The sequence below is a fragment of the Calypte anna genome, chromosome 4B (assembly GCF_003957555.1).
Source record: "Calypte anna isolate BGI_N300 chromosome 4B, bCalAnn1_v1.p, whole genome shotgun sequence".
Taxonomy (NCBI): Eukaryota; Metazoa; Chordata; class Aves; order Apodiformes; family Trochilidae; genus Calypte; species Calypte anna.
The window spans coordinates 10,388,950-10,407,255 of NC_044249.1; the positions used below are offsets into that span (position 1 = coordinate 10,388,950).

The 18,306-nt window shown below is 41.1% G+C and overlaps 1 protein-coding gene across 3 annotated transcripts in view; it reads right to left on the reverse strand.

Annotated features, from left to right (window-relative positions):
* Window positions 1-18,306, reverse strand: part of MAPK10 (mitogen-activated protein kinase 10) — a 107,076-nt gene that overhangs the window by 41,856 nt on the left and 46,914 nt on the right. For 2 of the 3 annotated variants that reach the window (XM_030450459.1, XM_030450458.1), the window contains exons 1-3: window positions 12,208-12,329; window positions 3,553-3,682; window positions 1,519-1,577 (exon numbers count right to left, since the gene is read on the reverse strand). In XM_030450459.1, coding sequence (XP_030306319.1) covers window positions 1,519-1,577; window positions 3,553-3,682; window positions 12,208-12,329 — 311 coding nt within the window. Of the gene's footprint in view, window positions 1-1,518; window positions 1,578-3,552; window positions 3,683-12,207; window positions 12,378-18,306 lie in introns of those variants that run through there. The other variant, XM_030450457.1, reaches the window with a different exon arrangement.

Consider the following 18,306-nt stretch of genomic DNA (forward strand, 5'->3'; position numbering starts at 1 on the left):
AAGCAGCACAACACTGAAACGTGGAGAAAACAGAAGAGCCCCAAGCACGAAATGAGAGTCAGCTTGGCCTTTGACCATTACTAGGAATGGCTACCACAGTACATTTAGGAATCAGAGAGTGTAGTGAAATGAGGCAATGAGGCAATCAGGTGTGGCTAATTACAAGGTGGGAGGCGTGAGCTTGTGCCAAGCCCACCTGTGCCCAATGAAGGCTGACCCCAACTGCACATGAGCAGGATTGGGCAACCAATAAAAGGTGAACTTCCCAGTGCATGCTCAGCTGATGCTCGAACCCACAACCTTGGCATTGCTTGGCTTTGTACTGCTTCTATAAGCACCACACTAAGCTGATTGCACCACTGGAAGAGAGCATTAGAGATGTCTGACAGGCTAAAACATGCATTTTTATCCAAAATATCTCAAAAAATCCTCCTAAGATTATAAGACTTACCACAGTTCTCATTACAATTATTGGTCTTGTGCTTCTGATAAAGAAGCTTCAATGACAAACTCAGCAGGACATTAAACCAGTCCCTTTAGCAGTAACTTAATAAGTTAAACATATCAGCTCATTTCTTATGAGATACCTCACAAGCACAGCTGATCCAAAAATGTAAAATTACATTAAAGCATTCTCAGACTTGGGGGGAAACACTGCCCTCCATTTCAATGTGAGATGCATGCCTGGTCAGCTCTCCAGTACTAGTTGCCTCCTCTGGCTCTGCACAAGTCTGCACTAACAATATCATGAGGAAATTCCATATACTACGTGCCATATATTCCAACCAGAACAGTAGTTGCCAGACTTCAGCCATTGCTACCTTTTGTTATCATTACTGATACTGGAGTAGGGAATAAATTCTTTAACATACTGATATTAGAATGTGAATAAGTTCTGATACATTCTGTATACAGAATATGGGAAAGACTGAAAGGTAAAAGAAGCACAACTACATAAAGCAAGGAATATTCAAAACTTAATTCAGGGCAGGCTCGTGCTATACACAGCAGTGCTTGTGCAACAGGGCAATGTCCAGCAGAACTGGTAGCTGTCCTCTACATGCAGCATTAGTTCCCCAGGAAAATAATTTTGCACACTCAAACGTTAGACCAAAACAAATATGAAATGAGGAAACGTTTCACATCAGTCTCTATTATGGGAAACTATTTCAGAATGAAGTGCACATTTCAACAGCCCAAGCAAACTAGTAACACCAAAGTAGAGCCTTTTAACTACTCACACCCCTTCCTCTCCATGTAAAGGCAAGTTACAAGAAGAGCCACCACCAGATTTTGCACACTATCATCACATTTAGGATACCTGGTGTTTGGCACCTTCTAAGTATCAAAAGTGCTTCTAGTATGAGATTTCAGAATATATGTCTACCTACAGTGTAGACAGCACATTAATTTCTTTAGAGAGGCTTATTTCATTCTTATTTTGCTGAGTGACTTGTTCAAGGTACACTATCCTTGCATCTCTAAAGTTTTAGTTTAGTTACTGCATGTGTTACTTACACATCCTGGAACTCCTCCAGAGACTTCTGTGGTGTGAAGACATTTAATAAACTGATAATCTGAAAAGACAAAAGAGAAGTGATAAATTTATTACATATGAAGAATGCTAATCTGAGGGGACAAATAATCAAGGACTAGTTTATCCATTAAGACTTTCCTTCTCTCTGACATGACCTCAATTTGTTTGAGGGTGCATAAACACAGACGCTGACACAAATTCCATCATTAGAGGTACCAGTTCCTAGTAGAACCACCTTATAGCAGTAGACCCATTCTGGGCAAAGACCTCTTGCTGCAACTTTTGTTTTTCTGGGTTTTTTGTTTGTTTTTTTGGTTTTGTTTTGTTTTGTTTTTTTAATGAGCTGAACTTAGACACTGACAAAAATGTATTAAACAGCACAGATGAAAATTGTGACATCAGGGATCTGAATTTCCTGCACTTTCCTTCTGTGTGGTAGGAGATACCATCACAGCCACCATGAAGACAACATCTGACTGTCTCCCTTCCCAGCTACACTACAGCTCTAGAATTTCTAACAGGAATGATTCAGTATTTTTTCTGTCTACTCTACATATTCTGACTGATTCTTGCTTCTGCAGAGGTGCCTTGACAATTCTCTCCTTCCTTCCCATTTCTATGTACAGACAGATTAAAACCCTGACCCAGGCAATGTGGTGGTGTTTTCAGCTCATATGTAGCATTTTTAAAGTTAAGTATATAAAGTTAATACTGTTCCTGCTGCCTTCTGCTCTTTCCAGCTCATTAGAAACATGGGGTGAGAATGCACCATTCTCCCACCTGCAGGAAAACTACTCACTCATCCCTGAATTTTCCAACCCCCATGCATTAGTCTGGTTGAGGAAAGTTTCCATCCAAGTCAACAGAAAAGACACAGATATGGTCCTGATCTACACAGTGGAAATGAAAGAATAAGCCAGTGCCCAGAACTGGAGCAGAGGAAAAGTGGAGCAGTGGCAACTCCTGATATTTGCCATTTTATGGTCAGTCATTTTTCTTCCCATGTGAACTTGTGATTGAGAACAAGTGTCAAATCTCATCTTACATCATGCTTTTCAAGCTCATCTATGCATTGCCCAAATCATTTGCAGGATGTGAGGTAAGAGACATTCTGTAGCAAATTGAAAAATGCACTCCTAATGAAAAACAAAGCACACAGATATGGCACCATGCCACAGCAGAAATGAAAGAATTGAACAAATATTAAATCCTTGGAAGATCCCTTGACAATGCAATGGGGAAATTCTACATATCTCTGTACAAAAAGATAGCTTATCCAGGCAAGCAGATAGTTCTAACTAATAGACAGGCAGTTAAATTAATATACAGCCCTGAAATAACTCTTTTGCTGCAGTGTAGGAATATTTTCATTTGTTTTGGACACAAAATGTTATACAATAAGTAGGGGGTGTAAGAAGCAGGAATGTCTAGAACCTGCCAGTTTGTTGCACTAAAAAGTGTGATTAGAAGGAAAGGCACAATATGTTGAGACTTCAGAGTCCCTGGATCCACAATATTTGCTTACATATGAATATGTAAGAATGGGAAAGAGGCTTTGGATCTTAATTTTCTTTGGCAGTTCTGCAGCAACCTTCACCATGGTGACCCCTCATCTTGTACAATCTATACAAATGCATCAACATGACGAGGTCTCAGGAGAAGTCCAGTACAAGAAGTGATGCTTACACATGGGTGCTCCAACTCAGGAAACACTGCTTTTGAGTCACAAATCCCCATGACAAGACGGTGGAGCCAGGATTCCAACAGCCACTTGTGCATTTCTGCAATAAGGAGTTGACACAAACATATTCTGCTCTCTCCCCTTCTATGACTCCAGCCCATTTGTAGTAGCAGCAGTCCCATTTGGCATAGCCACACTCTCTCCATGTGAGAGTCCCAGGAAGACTCTATCTCTTGGGCATCATTTCCTTCTGCTTTAAATAGGTACCCAACAAAATTATTTTCTTTCTCAAAAACCAACATACCACTTCTCTGGGTATTTACTAGAAACTTACATTTTTGTGATTCACACACTTCATGAGGACCAGCTCCCTGTAAGCTCGTTTGGCATGAGTTTGGTTCTGAAATGGTCTGCTGAGCTTCTTAATGGCCACATTTCTGTCAAGGATGGCGTCATATGCAGCACTGCAGTAATTACAAACACAGGGGTTATGCATCCTAGAGGATGTCCTGCATTTGTCATGGCAAATTCCTGAGCCTCAAGTCTACTATTGCCTTTCTCTTCTGCTGGGAAAAATACTGGGGAAAAAGAAAAAAAGCTTCTAGTGCAGGAAAATAAGACATCAAAAGGAAACATGTATCACCACATCAGCAGAAGACAGCATACACCATGGAATTCTGGACTTAACAGTTTCATAGGAAATTAATGCTTATTTTCAAAGGGTGGGGGAAAAAAAAAAGTAATTTCAAATAAATATACAAAATCCTGGATGAGACAAAGTTGTTTCATAAAGCAATTCTTTATGCATTGTGTACAGCAGAGAGGCTTTTGCTTTTCTGTCATGATTAAGAACACCTTCAGCAAGTGGCTCAATGAACAATTGCCCACTTTTATTTTGACTAATTGAAGATTGTATTTTCCTTATGATGTTACTAATGAAATCAAGTTATTTAACCATTTGAGACCATATAATCCAATTCCAATAATACATATAGAAAAAGAAGTGTTTCACAGAATTTCTCTATCATTCCCTCCTGATAGGGAAAAAAAATGTTACATATGCTTAGTTTAAAATTTTGAAAATATGCAGAAATACAACCTCGGGTTTGCAAAGTGGGCTTTTAAAGCTGGGCTCCTAAAATTCTCCTTAAGATTTTACGTGGTTTTTATAGTCTTCAGTTATTTTACAATCTTTATCTCCTATGAATTTCAACCATTTATTTTGGTGTTTCCAATTTGACCACACAAATTTTGACTTTGACATTTCACAAAGCACACTAATTCTTAGAAATATTTCCAATCAGACAGTCCTCAGATCCTCTTTCTGGTTCTCCCTTTTACCAAGGATGAGAAAAGGCGTGACACAAGTTTTCTGCTACTTGAAGAGCAGTAGTGTATGTCCCAAAAGATAAATCAATAAAACCAATAGTTGTTCTAAAAAGGATTTTTTTAACCATCTAAGAGAATACTTCAAAACCACTGATTTTTTTTCTTATTAGTTCCTGCTTTTTGTAGACATTCACTGACATTCACTTGCAGTCTTACTTACCAAGTAGAGAGCAAGAAGAATGCAAGTATCAGAAGCTTAGTCACAAAGCCAACAAAAATGTACAAGTGCTCAGAGAAAGCAAAAAAGTGTTGGCAGTCTATGTCTTGAAAACCCCACAGGTAGAGAAGAATAAGAAATATTTCAGTTACACTACTCCTGCATAAATAACAAACCAAATACATCCCATAAATATGAATAACTGTTTGCTAAAGGTGATAGGAAGCTTTGGAAAGAATACTTTAGTCCACTGTTGACATTTTGGGTAGGATGCTGGGATTTCCTCCAAAATTACGTTCGGAGGGAAAGAGGATAATTCTCAGTACTGCCCTTGGCACCATTACATGCTTGGGGACTGGCAGTCTGGAAAGTAGCTTTGCAGAGAAGAGCTCAGGGGGTCCTGATGGACAACAAGCTGAACATGGCCCAGACACATGCTGTCACAGCAAAGGACAACAGCGTCCTGGGCTGTATTTAGGAGGATTTTTGCTATCAGCTTAACAAAGTCATCCTTCTGCTCTGTTCATAGCTACTAAGGCCACATCTGGAGTGCTGGGTTGAGCTCTGGGCTCTCAAGTTTGTTTGAAAGATAGGGATGTACTGGAGCAATTTCACTTATAAACCATGAAGATGATGAGGGAGTACAACACCTGTCACACAAGGAGAGGCTAAGTGAGTTTGGGTTGTTTAGCCTGGAGAAGGCTGAGGAGGAGTGTTACCACTGTTCTTAAGTAAGAAGAGTAAGGAACACAGAGCCAAACTCTTCCAGTAGTCCCAAGAAACCTACTGGAACTGACTCAGATTTGAACAGGTGCTCATCCAATGTCATCTGTTCTGCTATTTGGTAACAATTCTGTTATTCCTTAATAAGACATATAACTCTTATGACCCAGCTAATATGTAAGGCACACGCATAAACAAAGATATTGCACTCGCTAGTTAAAGCATATATGAAGCAATCATCTAAATGATGTAAGAGTACTTTGAATACTAATAATTTTAATAATGTTTTCTCTTCTCGTATTTTAATCTCGTTAGTTACATCATAAAATCACTCACTAGGAGATAACTGGACGACCATTTTCTTCATTGTCTGATCTCTGTTCACTTTTCTGAATTGTATTTCTTGGTCAAATCAAGAGATAAAAAAACATCAATATAAAATCAAGAAACCAAAAGCTTCTTCACCTTTTATGATCCATTCCCAGTCCTTCACAAACCACAGAGGAAAATAAAACAACTAACATAATCCTTTGTACAGGGATATCTACTTTGAGATACAAGTGTCTTGACTGTAGTTTTACCATTTTCTTCTATCAAATGGAAGGTGTCCAATTACTTCAAGAAGTCAATACGTAAATTAATTGCACTGAGTGCATTAATAGCACTGAGGTTTTTCTTATGTTCACGGGAGAGGAGCTTTTGTTTACTGACAGCCAACTATGCATTATGCTACAATGAAGTTATAGATACCACATGGAGGTTCTCTCTCTGGTGCTTGCTACACAAAATCCTTACCAAGGTTAGAGCTGATGATGTATCAGCCTTCTTTAGACAAACTTCAATCACTGGCAAAAGAGTGGCTGTATAAACAGGTGACTCACGGGAGCATGAATGAGAAAGGAGTGCCATTGTGTTCCTAGATTTATCATCTTAAAGAACTAGTTCAGACAGCCAAATGCACTCATGCGTATTCTCTAAAACAAGGCCCAACCCCACAACCCATCCAGTCCCTTAAAGGATTAGCACAGCTCCATTTTCGTATTGATGACATCTGCCGTGCAGTTTTAAAGCCACTATTACTCATTTTCTTGGAAGTACTACAAGTGTGAAAGCACTTTCCCTTAAGTGTGAAAGCATTTTCCATCAAAGATTAACTGGGAAGCACAATGCATTTGTATTTCTGCGGGAGAACTTTTGCTGTGGAAGCCGTTTTACAGCTCACTAATGCTGAGACAGCTCTTATCTGGCAAACTTTCAAATTCTGAGGGAAGATAACGGAGACATCAAATAAAAGACAATGTACTCTCAGTCACTGTGTGGAGATGCCGTGCGGAGGCGGGTCCGGTCCGCACCTCGCGGCGGTTCGGTTCCGTTCTGCTCTTCCCTCCCCCCCGGTCCCTTCAGCAGGGGAAGTGCCAGGGGCGCGCGGGACACGCGACCTGGCTGCCGCTCTCGCGAGAGCCCGAGGAGAGATCTCGGCGTTGCCCAAGCAACGGCCGCCATGGCAGCCGCACCCGTCTGTGAGGAGCGGCTTCCGGGGAGCGAGGACACGGAGCGTGGGGCGACAGCCAAGGGGGCGAGGGCAGCTGAAGCCATCATCGCCCTCCCAGCAGAAAACCCAGCCGGGGTGTCCCCTCGGCCACAAAGAATGCGTCGACCCAGCCGGAGCTGCCCCGGAGGCACTCGGCGGTTCGGGTGCTGGGCTGCACAGAATGTCTGAGCCCGCTGCTCGTAGCGCAGGGAAGCGGTGACAGCGCCTGCGTGCGCTGCGAGCAGGGCAATGATCTGCCCGGCCTGGTGACAGAACTGAGCGAGGAGGTGGAGAGCCTGAGGAGGATCTGGGAAAGTGACAGGGAGAGAAATGGGTGCAGCCGCATCCTGTCGGCCTGGAGGCAAAGGTAGCGGCGGAGGCACCGCCAGAAGCAGAGGATCTCCCGCCCTCGGGCCACCGGGCAGAAGGAGGGGCGCGAAGGGACAGCGGTGAATGGAAAGGGGTCCCTGCTCAGGCTGGCAGGGGAATCTCTTCCCAGCCCTTCCCAGCCTCTTCCCAGCTGCCCCTCCCCCCCCACCATAGATCCGGGAGCTGGAACTGGAGGAGCTGTCAAATAAGGACGTTGATAGAGGTCCCTCCAGGGAGCTGCCGAAGCAGCAGGGCCACGCGTTAGCACCGCTCCTATAAAAAATAAAAGGAGGGCGATTGCGATAGCAGATTCCCTTCGGAGGGAAACAGAGGGCCCAAGAGAGCCCCATGTGCTGGACAGGGGGGCACATGGGGTCAGAGATGTAACTGGGAAGTTCCCAGCTCTGGTACCACCTTCTGATCACTGCCCGCTCCTGGTCATGCAGGGGGGCAGTGAAGTCTCAGGACAATAAAAGGAACCCTGGGGCCTGGGCGGAATGATAGAGCGGTGGGGAGTGTAGGGGATGTTGTTCTCAATGCCTTCAGTGGCAAGGAATGCTGAAAGGGACAGGAAAGCACTCCTGGTCAACATGTGGCTTAGAGGCTGGTGCCACAAGTTGAATTTTGGGTTCTTTGATCATGGAGATGTTTACATGGCACCAGGCCTCCTGGCAAGAAATGGAGTGGAGCTGGTTACAGGAGGAAAAAGGATTCCTGGCCAGCAGTTGGCAGGGCTCATTGAGGGGGGCTTTAGACTAGGTTTGATGAGGCAAGGGGATAAAACCAGGCCCAGCAGAAATGAGCGAAGTGGTGGCACAGCAATGCCAGGGGTGAAACCAGTAGCCCAGCTTAGGTACATCTACACCAATGCACACAGCATGGGGTACAAACAGAATGACCTGGAAGCCATTGGGTGGGAGGACAGCTATGATGTAGTTGCCATCACTGAAACATGGTGGGATGAGTGGGATTTAATTTCCATCTTAACAAATGTTCCATTACTTTCATCATGACACAACAGGATACTTCTCTGTGTTCTAAAGAGAACAGCAGGAAGAAAACCCTTCATATTGAACATATTGTAGTAGACAATATCTGTCAGAATCCTCTTGCAGCCTTTGAACACTGGGAAGCGGTTGAGTCAACATGCCTGGATATATTTATGTGTAAACACAGCACTTATGGACATGGTTTAGTGATGGACTTGATAGTGTTATGTTAACCGTTTGCCCTGGTGATCTTAAAGGTCTTTTCTAATGTAAATGATGCTGATTCTGTGGTATCTCTAGGGCAAGTATTGGTTATATAAGCCACAAGAAGCAACACCAGCATGCTGATTTGAAAGAACTGTGCACTCAGCAAAGGAGAACCTACAGTAACCTTAGACAACTAACTGCTGTTAGTTGACGTGCTGACTCTGCCTGTTACAGGGAACACAATTTCCTTCATATTCAGGCTTAAAGGTATAATCAAATCACTAATTACAATCAACCCCACAACAAATTCCCTGGTTTACTGCTACAAGAGTATATTTATAGTCTTCTCTAAATGTGATGACAAGATATCTTCCTAAGTTTATAATCACTGAAGAGCTACCACGACTCTTCAAAACTACTGTCAAACCATTATTACTGCTTCCATACTTCCCTTCACTAAACATTATCCAAGACATAAAAAACCCTTGCATAAGCTAAACAGAATAAAGCACTTCCTAGCTAGACACTCTTGTGGTCTAAATGACACATCATTAGACCACATCCCAACATCATACAGCATGAAAGCCTGTCTTCACTCTTCAGAAAAGAGCAAGAAAAACCATCAGGATTTCAGCTGAAAGACACCATCAGATTCATCTGTTTGATACTCATCCAGATAACTTTGTCTTCAGAGGTCATAAATCAGGCCAAATGTCCTCATAAGGTTCTTCTTATATTTCAATTACTTGTACCCACAAGCTTGTAACTGATGTTTTCACTACCTGCCATGTAAAACTCCATCCTTGTTTCCATCATACATTAAAAAACTATTGCGGCCCTTTCAAAGTGCTTTTGAAATAATCCCATGCAACAACATTTTTCTAGACACCACAGGGAATATAAAAAGTTATACCCTGCAAACCAGAGCAGAAACCTACAGATCAATTGCCTTGTTTCCAGGTGAAAAGAAATAATTTAAAACACAAAGAAACACCCACTACAACATTAAAATATTTCTGTTGATTTTATGGAACGTGATAATTCTTCTCCCTTTATCCTCATCTAAGCCATCCATACCTGCAGGCAGAAAGTGACCTGTCTCTCTCTTTCCCTTTTATAAAATCTGATAGTTGTGACTCCCTGCTGGCACTGCAGAGGGGGACCAAATACCTTTCTCTTAGTGGTTCAAGTGGGGTCTATCTAACTAAACTCAGAAAGCTGTTCTCAGCCCATTTTACCTTTCTGTTTCTTATAGATTTGAAAATCAACTAAAAAGCCTGCATAGTTTTTACAGCTAGTTTGGTCTAATAAACTACAAGCTCTGTTTCAGCTATGTCATCATGCCTGAAACAACATGAAAACCTAATGCAAACACACCCGATACAGTTGTTCTCACAGATGTCAGTGATGTAAACCAACAACCTACACTTGAATTATCATTATTTCACATGGGCACAATGACTATATAATTAACACACCATATGGCTTTCTCTTTTTTACATAGTTTAATAAATTATCATCCCTCAAAGATGTTAATATCTTTAATGCTTACAAATCAAGAAAACTATCTGTCAGAATAATCAAGTGAAATCAAATCACAAGTTCTCATTCCCTAATGACATTGCCTGCTTCCTGGACCTGCTTCTGTTCCATGACATAAATTATTTTCCAACTGAAATTCTCCTGCTTATGTTGGCATAAGCAGGGAAAACTAAGGTTTTTCCCAATTTTCATAGAGGCACCCCTCATGGCTCTTCTTTGCAAAAGAACAAAGATGAGCAGGGCAAAATATCCCCCACCAGAGCCAGCAGCACTCCATAAATAGGCAGTTTTTCAGTATATTTTTCACTTAAGCTAAACCGCTTTTTCTAAATGTAACCCTATGCCCATCAAAATACCTATAGTTTCTAAACAGCTTACTATATAAACTATATTTTAGCTTACTATAATTAGTAATTACTAGAATTTATCTTATATTTTAGCTTCCTGTATAAACTATTATTACTATATTATTATTAATGCAAGTAGTGACTTACACAACTGAAGATTTTAAAAATTACATATTGTTTTCCCATTGCTAAATTATCTAAAAACTTTTTTCACTTATTTATTGACCACTGGTTATTCATGCTTTGCTCATTATTTGTTAATGTATTTCTGGTGAATTGTGGCTCATGACAGATTACAACGTAACACATACTAAGCAAAAATGCTCATTGTCTTCCCCATCTATCATGTAATACTTCAGCATCTGTGCCATCAAACCATAAAAGGCCTTTTATGTTTTTTCCATGCTGTTCAGCCATTTCACTTGAAACTTCATTGTTTTCTCTTTTGATTTGCATTCCTAAGGCATTCTTAATTTTTGCCTATCAACTATTGGTTTGAAAGACAAATTCAGAGGATGTTACTGATTTTATTTAGCTTAACTTCTACATTATTTTTGCTGGCCATAAATGATCATTACAGCAATTCTGTTGCGGAAGGTTCAACAAAATCTGATTTTGCTCTGAAAAAAATAGAGGAGAGTAAGTAGGAAGAAAAAACATTTGTTGCTATATATGGAAGCAGACAAATAGTACAAGATGTACATAATAATACTCAACATAAAGTATGTTTCTTTCCCAAAGCTGTTTTGAAACTAAAATGTAGGGTTTTTGTGGCTATGATCTGAAGTAAAGTACATGATCATTTAGATCAGTCTTTGGGTTTGTGTAGCCTCAAAGTAAACACTGGAAGTGAGAGACTAAAACCTAAGGATGTGTTGCTAGGTGGTAGACTGTCAGTTACAAATGCCAGCACCTACAGTCCATGGAAGCCCGCTTGCCCCAAAATTAAAGGAACCTGTTGCTCTACCATTTCCTCCAAGTTTAAGGTAACACACACTAAATCAAAGTCAGAAAAGAGGAGTGATAAAGATGATTTATAGAATTAGAGTTAATTTTTGATCAAGTTATAGATAAAAGATCATGTTAGTTACCCAGTGTCTCATAAATGAACAGGTAACAAATGCCTGCACAGAGACATTTAAATACAAGCCAGAATCTCTAAAAATGCAGAGGCGAAAGCCAACCAGGATAGCACAACACTGTAACATAATAATTTTCAGTTCCATGAGCCTTTTGTATTATTTAGGACTGCTAATGAATTTGTGTCTTTTGCCCACATTATTCACATCATTGCAATGTCTCTCAAGAAATAAAGGAAACACGGTAAGTTACCTTGATTCAAAGGCTTCTATTCTGAATACCTGAGAATGCTACAGGATGTAACAAGTTTCTGTATTGCTCTCAGTGACTTTTACTGTGAAAAGACTAAAATTACAGGGTTTACTTGGGATATTATTTGCAATGCCTCTGGAAATAATGCCCCAGTTGTCAATTATGAACAAAGATCTTTCTCCAGAATTTTTGCTAGTTACATTTTGTGGAGAAACAAACCTAGTGCTATCACTCTCACCATCAGGAAAATATATTAGCAAACTACTACACACCTTCTGCTTCAGTATGTCTGTTGCTGACTGCTATTTTTGCAATTTTAGACAATGGTTGTGGCTAGCAATCTATGAAGAAATGCAAAAGGCAAATCCTATTTAAAAGCATATGAGAAAATGTTGATACTTACCAAACTATTCCCTGAGCCCCAGAGCCAATAGGTTTCAAGTTCTGGTAGCGTTTGAGAACTGTGAAGGTTGAGTCACCTACTTCCACACTGTAGAACTGGTTGTCAACTTTGCTTTTGCTCATGTTGTAATGTTTGGCAATATATGAAACATCCACTTGTTTCCCAAATCCCTGTTGTACAGAAGAAGGAAGGGGGGGGAAGGAGTGGAAAAAACACATAAACCAGAGCTAGTAAAACATAAGAATACTGATAAAACATAGTCAGCCTAATTTTCCAATACAAATTGTTATTCTAGGCTCATTGTCACAGATCTGCATGAATCCTCAAGTGCTCTCAAAATGTGTTTAACCCAGGAAATAACCATAAAATGCCCTTGATTAAAGCAAGATAGTAAAATCTCCAGTTGATATTTATGACACAGTTACTCTCAACTACTGGTCTCTGCTTGCTGTTATTGCTGCTTTATGACTACTGGCTTATGCGTTCTTACTGATTCTGCCCTCATTTGTATTTCAATAAATATTTTTAAATGAGGAGATGTACATCAGTGCAATATATAGAATTAAGAATATAAGAATTAGGCTCTTTATCACTGGTCAGATAAAGCAGATAAGTCTGTCCACATGAATGATAAAACTTGCCCTGATCCTTGAGAACCTTTTAACAGGAGTTCCAAAGGAAACAGCAGTTTATGATACAAACTGTAACCTGACATGGCTCAGTATCACAGAAAGTGTATAGTAGCTCAAGGCATCTTCCCAAGTTCTGGGTTCCCAAGGACAGAAAAGTTGCTGGCATGACCTGACAAATACATTAGTCTTATGGTGCTAATGAGCTCCATAAGACTTCTCTGAAGTCTATAGAGCAAAGTATATAATAATGTGAGATAAAAATTAGAATTTCGTGTTTGTAACTTATGATTTTATACTATGTGATGCTGAGCATAGGATGCAAAAGTTCAGCATCTTATAACAGATCTGACCTCAAATAGTTGAAAATTCACTTATGTAAGTCAACACTTTTCCAAATAACCTCTGTAAGGAAAAGCAAAAACCAAACATGATTCTCTCTGCCTGTGCCTTGATTTTCAGTGGTCTCAAAGGCAGCTTCTACATTTTATTTGTTCTATTATAAATTGCTTTCCAAAAACAATCTGAAAAATCAAGCATGTTATATGACTATGGAGAGTATTAAATTTAATTTTGATTGAGCAGGGAAAAATCTAAAGTTCATTTGGAGAATATTATTTTTTAAATTTAAGAAGACATAATTTCATTGTTCCAGGAAGCTGGTCATTTAAAACAAGTAATTGTCCTTGCCAAGAATGCAGCTTGGATTCAGGTTTGCCTTAAGACAATTAATAATAATTTTCTGTCTGTTATCTCACTGGAAGGCCCATTGTCACTGTATTGGTTAACACTCACCACCTCATTTAAAGAATTTGAAACATTTTAATTTAATTTCAGAAAAGCAATTAGAAACATTACATTTACTTGTTAATCAGATACAGGTCAAGATTTTTTTTTCCCTAATGCAGAAAGGGAGAGGTTTATCGACACAGACACAGAGCTAAATTCAAGCTTACAGAGAGTGAAATGACTCCAAAAGAGGTTTGAATTTTTCTCATCTGAAGAAAGATGGGCTGCATCAGATTTGCATTGTGTAACCTCTGTAGTGGGAGGAGCCATTCTTGCTCCTGAAGCTCGACGAGCTGCTGGTCTCTTCCAGGACTCCAGCCACCACACAGCGCTTCCAGGGTAGAAGTGGAGGAGCCTTTCTTGCTCCAGAGGCTCAACGAGCTGCTGGCCTCTCCATGCCTCGCACCAGAGTGAGCTGAGGTTTTCTCTGTGGGTGTGTGTTCCACCTTTATTGGCCCCCTGGCCTTGCTCATGCCCAATAGGGGCCTGTCCTAATCAGGCACAGGTGGACTCACACCCACTCACTGGCAATTCGAGGCACCTGATTTATCTTATTTCTCTACAACCTCAGTCTTAAAACTCATTCCACTCACAGAATCATAGAATGTGTTGGGTTGCCAGGGACCTTCAAAGGTCACCTAGTCCAATCCCCATACACTGAGCAAGGACATTACATGAAGAGAGATGGATAAATTTGGCTAGTTCAGCTACTCATAACCAGATCTGGAACCAGGCTTCTTTTTAAAAATATGTTCTTGATAGACAGGAATAATCTTAGCTCCCTCTGGCTAGACAAACACTGTGGCTTTTTTTCCAATGCAGATACGATGCAGATTCCAATATCAGAACAATGCAGATAATATTCAGCATTAACACCCATTACTCTGAAACCAATATAAAGTGTCAGCATAAAAAATGTATTCCTTAGTAAGCCTGACTTTTAGCCAGCTCTTCTGGAAGTACATATACAGGTATTTTTTTAAACAAGGCAGATGACTCTGTTGAGTGAGCTAGGCCTGCCATAACTTGTTTGCATCCACGCTCCCGAGCTACCCAACAGTTTATCATGTGGTATGGAACTACATGGGAAAAAATACTGTCACTCTTCATTTAGCACATCAAAATTACTTGCTTTTAAGTTAGATCAACCCTGTGAACTGCTAGCCTCAGGAATCTCATATAGTGCTGACAGTGGGATTTCTGAACTTTTGCACTTCAGCAGGTGGTTATTTTGAATCTAGGAATGTCTTAAAAATCAATCAAAACAGCTCAGAGGAAACACTCCGTAGTACCTCAGTTATATGGATAATCAATGAGTGCAATCACTTCAGTCATTTCAACAGCAATTCAAGTGATGATCAGTGGGATGCAGAGAACACAACCAGGCAGCCCTGATCAGAACATACAGGTGTCCTGATGAGCAGCTCACCTCTGCATAGCACACACCATTTCCCTAAGACAATCCACTCCTAACTGTGTAAGTAGAAAAGATAAAGACTTTTGTTTTTCATGGAATTTTTTTTTTTATAATAGTATTTTTCTCAAAAATTGTCTACTGGAAAATCTGTGAGCCCTAAGGAGCTTAATACCGAGATTTACTTATAAAATTTAAGACAGGCTGATTTAGTTTGAAGTTCACATAAAGTAGAATGCTTCCTCGGAGTAACAGACATGTCAGCCTTGTAGACAGGCCAGCCAGTCTCCAGATCATCTACTGATTTGCATTCTCCCTTTAAACTTACACTGCTAAAAAAAAGTAAAAACTCTTTATATTTGGTAATTTTTACCAGAGCCTAAATAAGCATTATGCTTATTATAATTTTGATTCTCCTGCTCGTTGTTGTCAATGTTTTTCATATGTGCATATGTATCATCATATATTATCATATATTTGTGAGGAGCAAGACAACTACAATTTGGGGAATGAGCACACCTTGTAAAGAGAGCACTGCCATTTCTGCCTCTGCAGATACTGTTTGCCCCCCCCACACACAAGGCCATAACTCAAACACAGCTCGCAATCTGCTACAGCTGCAGCTGCTGCCTCCACCCCCACAGACACTGCTGCTGCTCAGAAAGCGAGCCCTGCTGCTGCTACTGCTGCAGACACCGCAGCCTCTCCCCCTCAGCCCACACAGCTACTTGTTGACCCTGTAACTAGGAGAAAAGGAAAACAATGGAAATCAGAAATGAGCCTTAACCCTTCAAGGCCTGAACAAGATGACCAGGTGATAGAGGAAATAGAGGATACTGCCTCTCCTCGCAGAGCAGCTAGAGCAGAGTCTAAAGCAGAGTCAGCTGAGGAGGACTCAGAATCTGCTCAGTCCTATTCCATGAGGGACTTGCATACTCTGAGAAAAGACTTCAGCCATTTTTCAGGTGAACCACTCCTCACTTGGTTCCTCTGATGCTGGAATGATGGGGCTGCTACCATAACATTAACTCCGAGAGAAGCCAGGCAGTTGGGATCCCTGGCCAAAGATACAGGTATTGATTGGGAATTTGGGGAAAAGACTGGAATCACCAGCCTATGGAGATGACTCTTGTCAGCTGTAGGGGAGAGATATCCGTATAAAGGGGAAATAGACTACCCACAGATCAAAGCACCCACACGTGAAAAAGCTATCAGGTATCTGGAAGAATCAGCTGTATGAGATACAATCTGTTCTGATGAAAACACTGAAGATCCTTATCACATGCCATGCCCTAAGCCTATGAGGCAAAGATTTGTGCATGCTGCACCACCACCTTTAACCATATGCTATCAGTAATGTTATGGGTTCCTGGAGAATTGGGAGCAATTGTGGGTGATGTGATTAAAACAACACAAGAATATGAAGATGCTGTCATGTCTTCTCATCAAGCCTGGGTCTCAGCTATAAAGGAAACAGCTGAGAAACTGCATTTACCCCTTTTTTCTCAAAGAGGAGGAGAAGGCTGCATTGCAGACATTAAGAGGAAACACCCTCCTATGAGACTGAATCAAGAGAAACAGAATTTAATAAGAGGAATCCTAGGGACACTCCTGAGTGAGTATGGAGAGGACATGAAAAAGTGGGATCAGAAGCCTACTGCTGTCTTAGAAGACCATGTAAGTTGCTGAGTTTGACAAATACAAAAGAGGTCCTTCTAAAAAGATGGATGCTCAAGTCTCCGGGGTAGAGTTACCCAATCCAAATATGTTGGTGACTCAAGATTACTGTACGTGAGTAATGGGGGTGCAACCCCCAGTAATGCATGTACTGACAATGTTGTATGTGCTCAAGCTTAGAGGTGCCCTGCCTCCAGCCAGGTGGAGGAGAAAAACAACCGAACTTACTGGACTGTGTGGTTTGATGGTCTGAGTATTGTGAAGGCTGATGTGAGCCTCACTGGAATAAAGTGGCATACTCACCCTATAGTGACTGGTCCAGATGCCCTGTGCATCCTTGGCATAGACTACCTCAAGGGAGGTGACTTCAACAACCCAAAAGGGTACCGGTGGTCTTTTGGTATCACAGTGATAAAGACTGAGAATACAGAATGGCTGCACACTTTGCTTTCAGATAAATCCTCTGCAGTGGGGTTGATGAAAACTAAAACAAGCAGGTGCCAGTTGCTAAATCTGTCACAGTTTAACACTGGCCCAGCAATTAAACTGAATAACAGATGCCCTCTTTTAATCCCCCCTCCCCCCCCCCCCCCCCCCCAATAAGGAAAGGAGAAAGAATAAGGGAGAGAGAGACTTATGGGTTGGAAACTGAACTACACAAACTTAATGAAACAGTAATGAGAAAAAGGAAAAATTACTAAATATATACAAATATACAGGGAAATTGATACCACATTCCTCCCTCCTACCCCCCATTAACTCTCATGTCACCAACAAGGCTGCAGGGCAGCCCTGGGAAAGTCCAGGCTGGACTCCTGGAGTGAGCAGCAGTTGGGAGCTGGAAGCAGGAGCACACAGAATCAGACTGGTATGTATCAGGACCACAGGCAGAGGAATGGTTGGAATCCTCCCAGGATGCCGAAGCAAACAGGGACAGGTGAAGAAGAGGAGGAAGCGAAGGAGTTTGACCCTTGTGATCCCTCAGATTTTATACTGTGTACGACATATGGGATGGAATACGCTATTTGGTCAATTTTGGTCATTTATTTTGCCCGTTCCTCCCTAAAGGAGGGTTGCAGGTGTGACCTCTTTGCTCCTTTTCTCCTTCCGGAGGGCAAAATGTTCCTCAGAACTGAGCCTTAGCTCTGCACACCAGTCTCTAGCAGTAACTATAAACATTGAGCGTTATCAGTCTTAGAAGCAGACACTGTCTGAGAAACTTGCTGTTAATTTCAGCAAGTGCAACCACTTACAAGAGACTTAGCTGAAAGCAAAAATATGAGACAGAAAATTAGCTTTATCCTGGCCCAAAGCAGGACAGTTTTTTATCTTGTGTGTGTTTGGGTGAAGTATTACAGATTTTTTTCAGCCAGAGCATATGACACTTCCTCATTCTTCCATGTCATTCACATCCTGCAAGGATTATATTAGTCACCAAGTCTTCCTGATTTTTGTGTGTTTTGAATGTGGTGTTTTGTTGTTTTTTTTCCCTACAGGTTAATTTTCTGCCTTCTTTTAATCTATCTCCAGCAGTCTGTCCCCCCATCTGCCCTCCTCTATGAAGTCAACCTTTCAAGTAGCCAGCTGAGC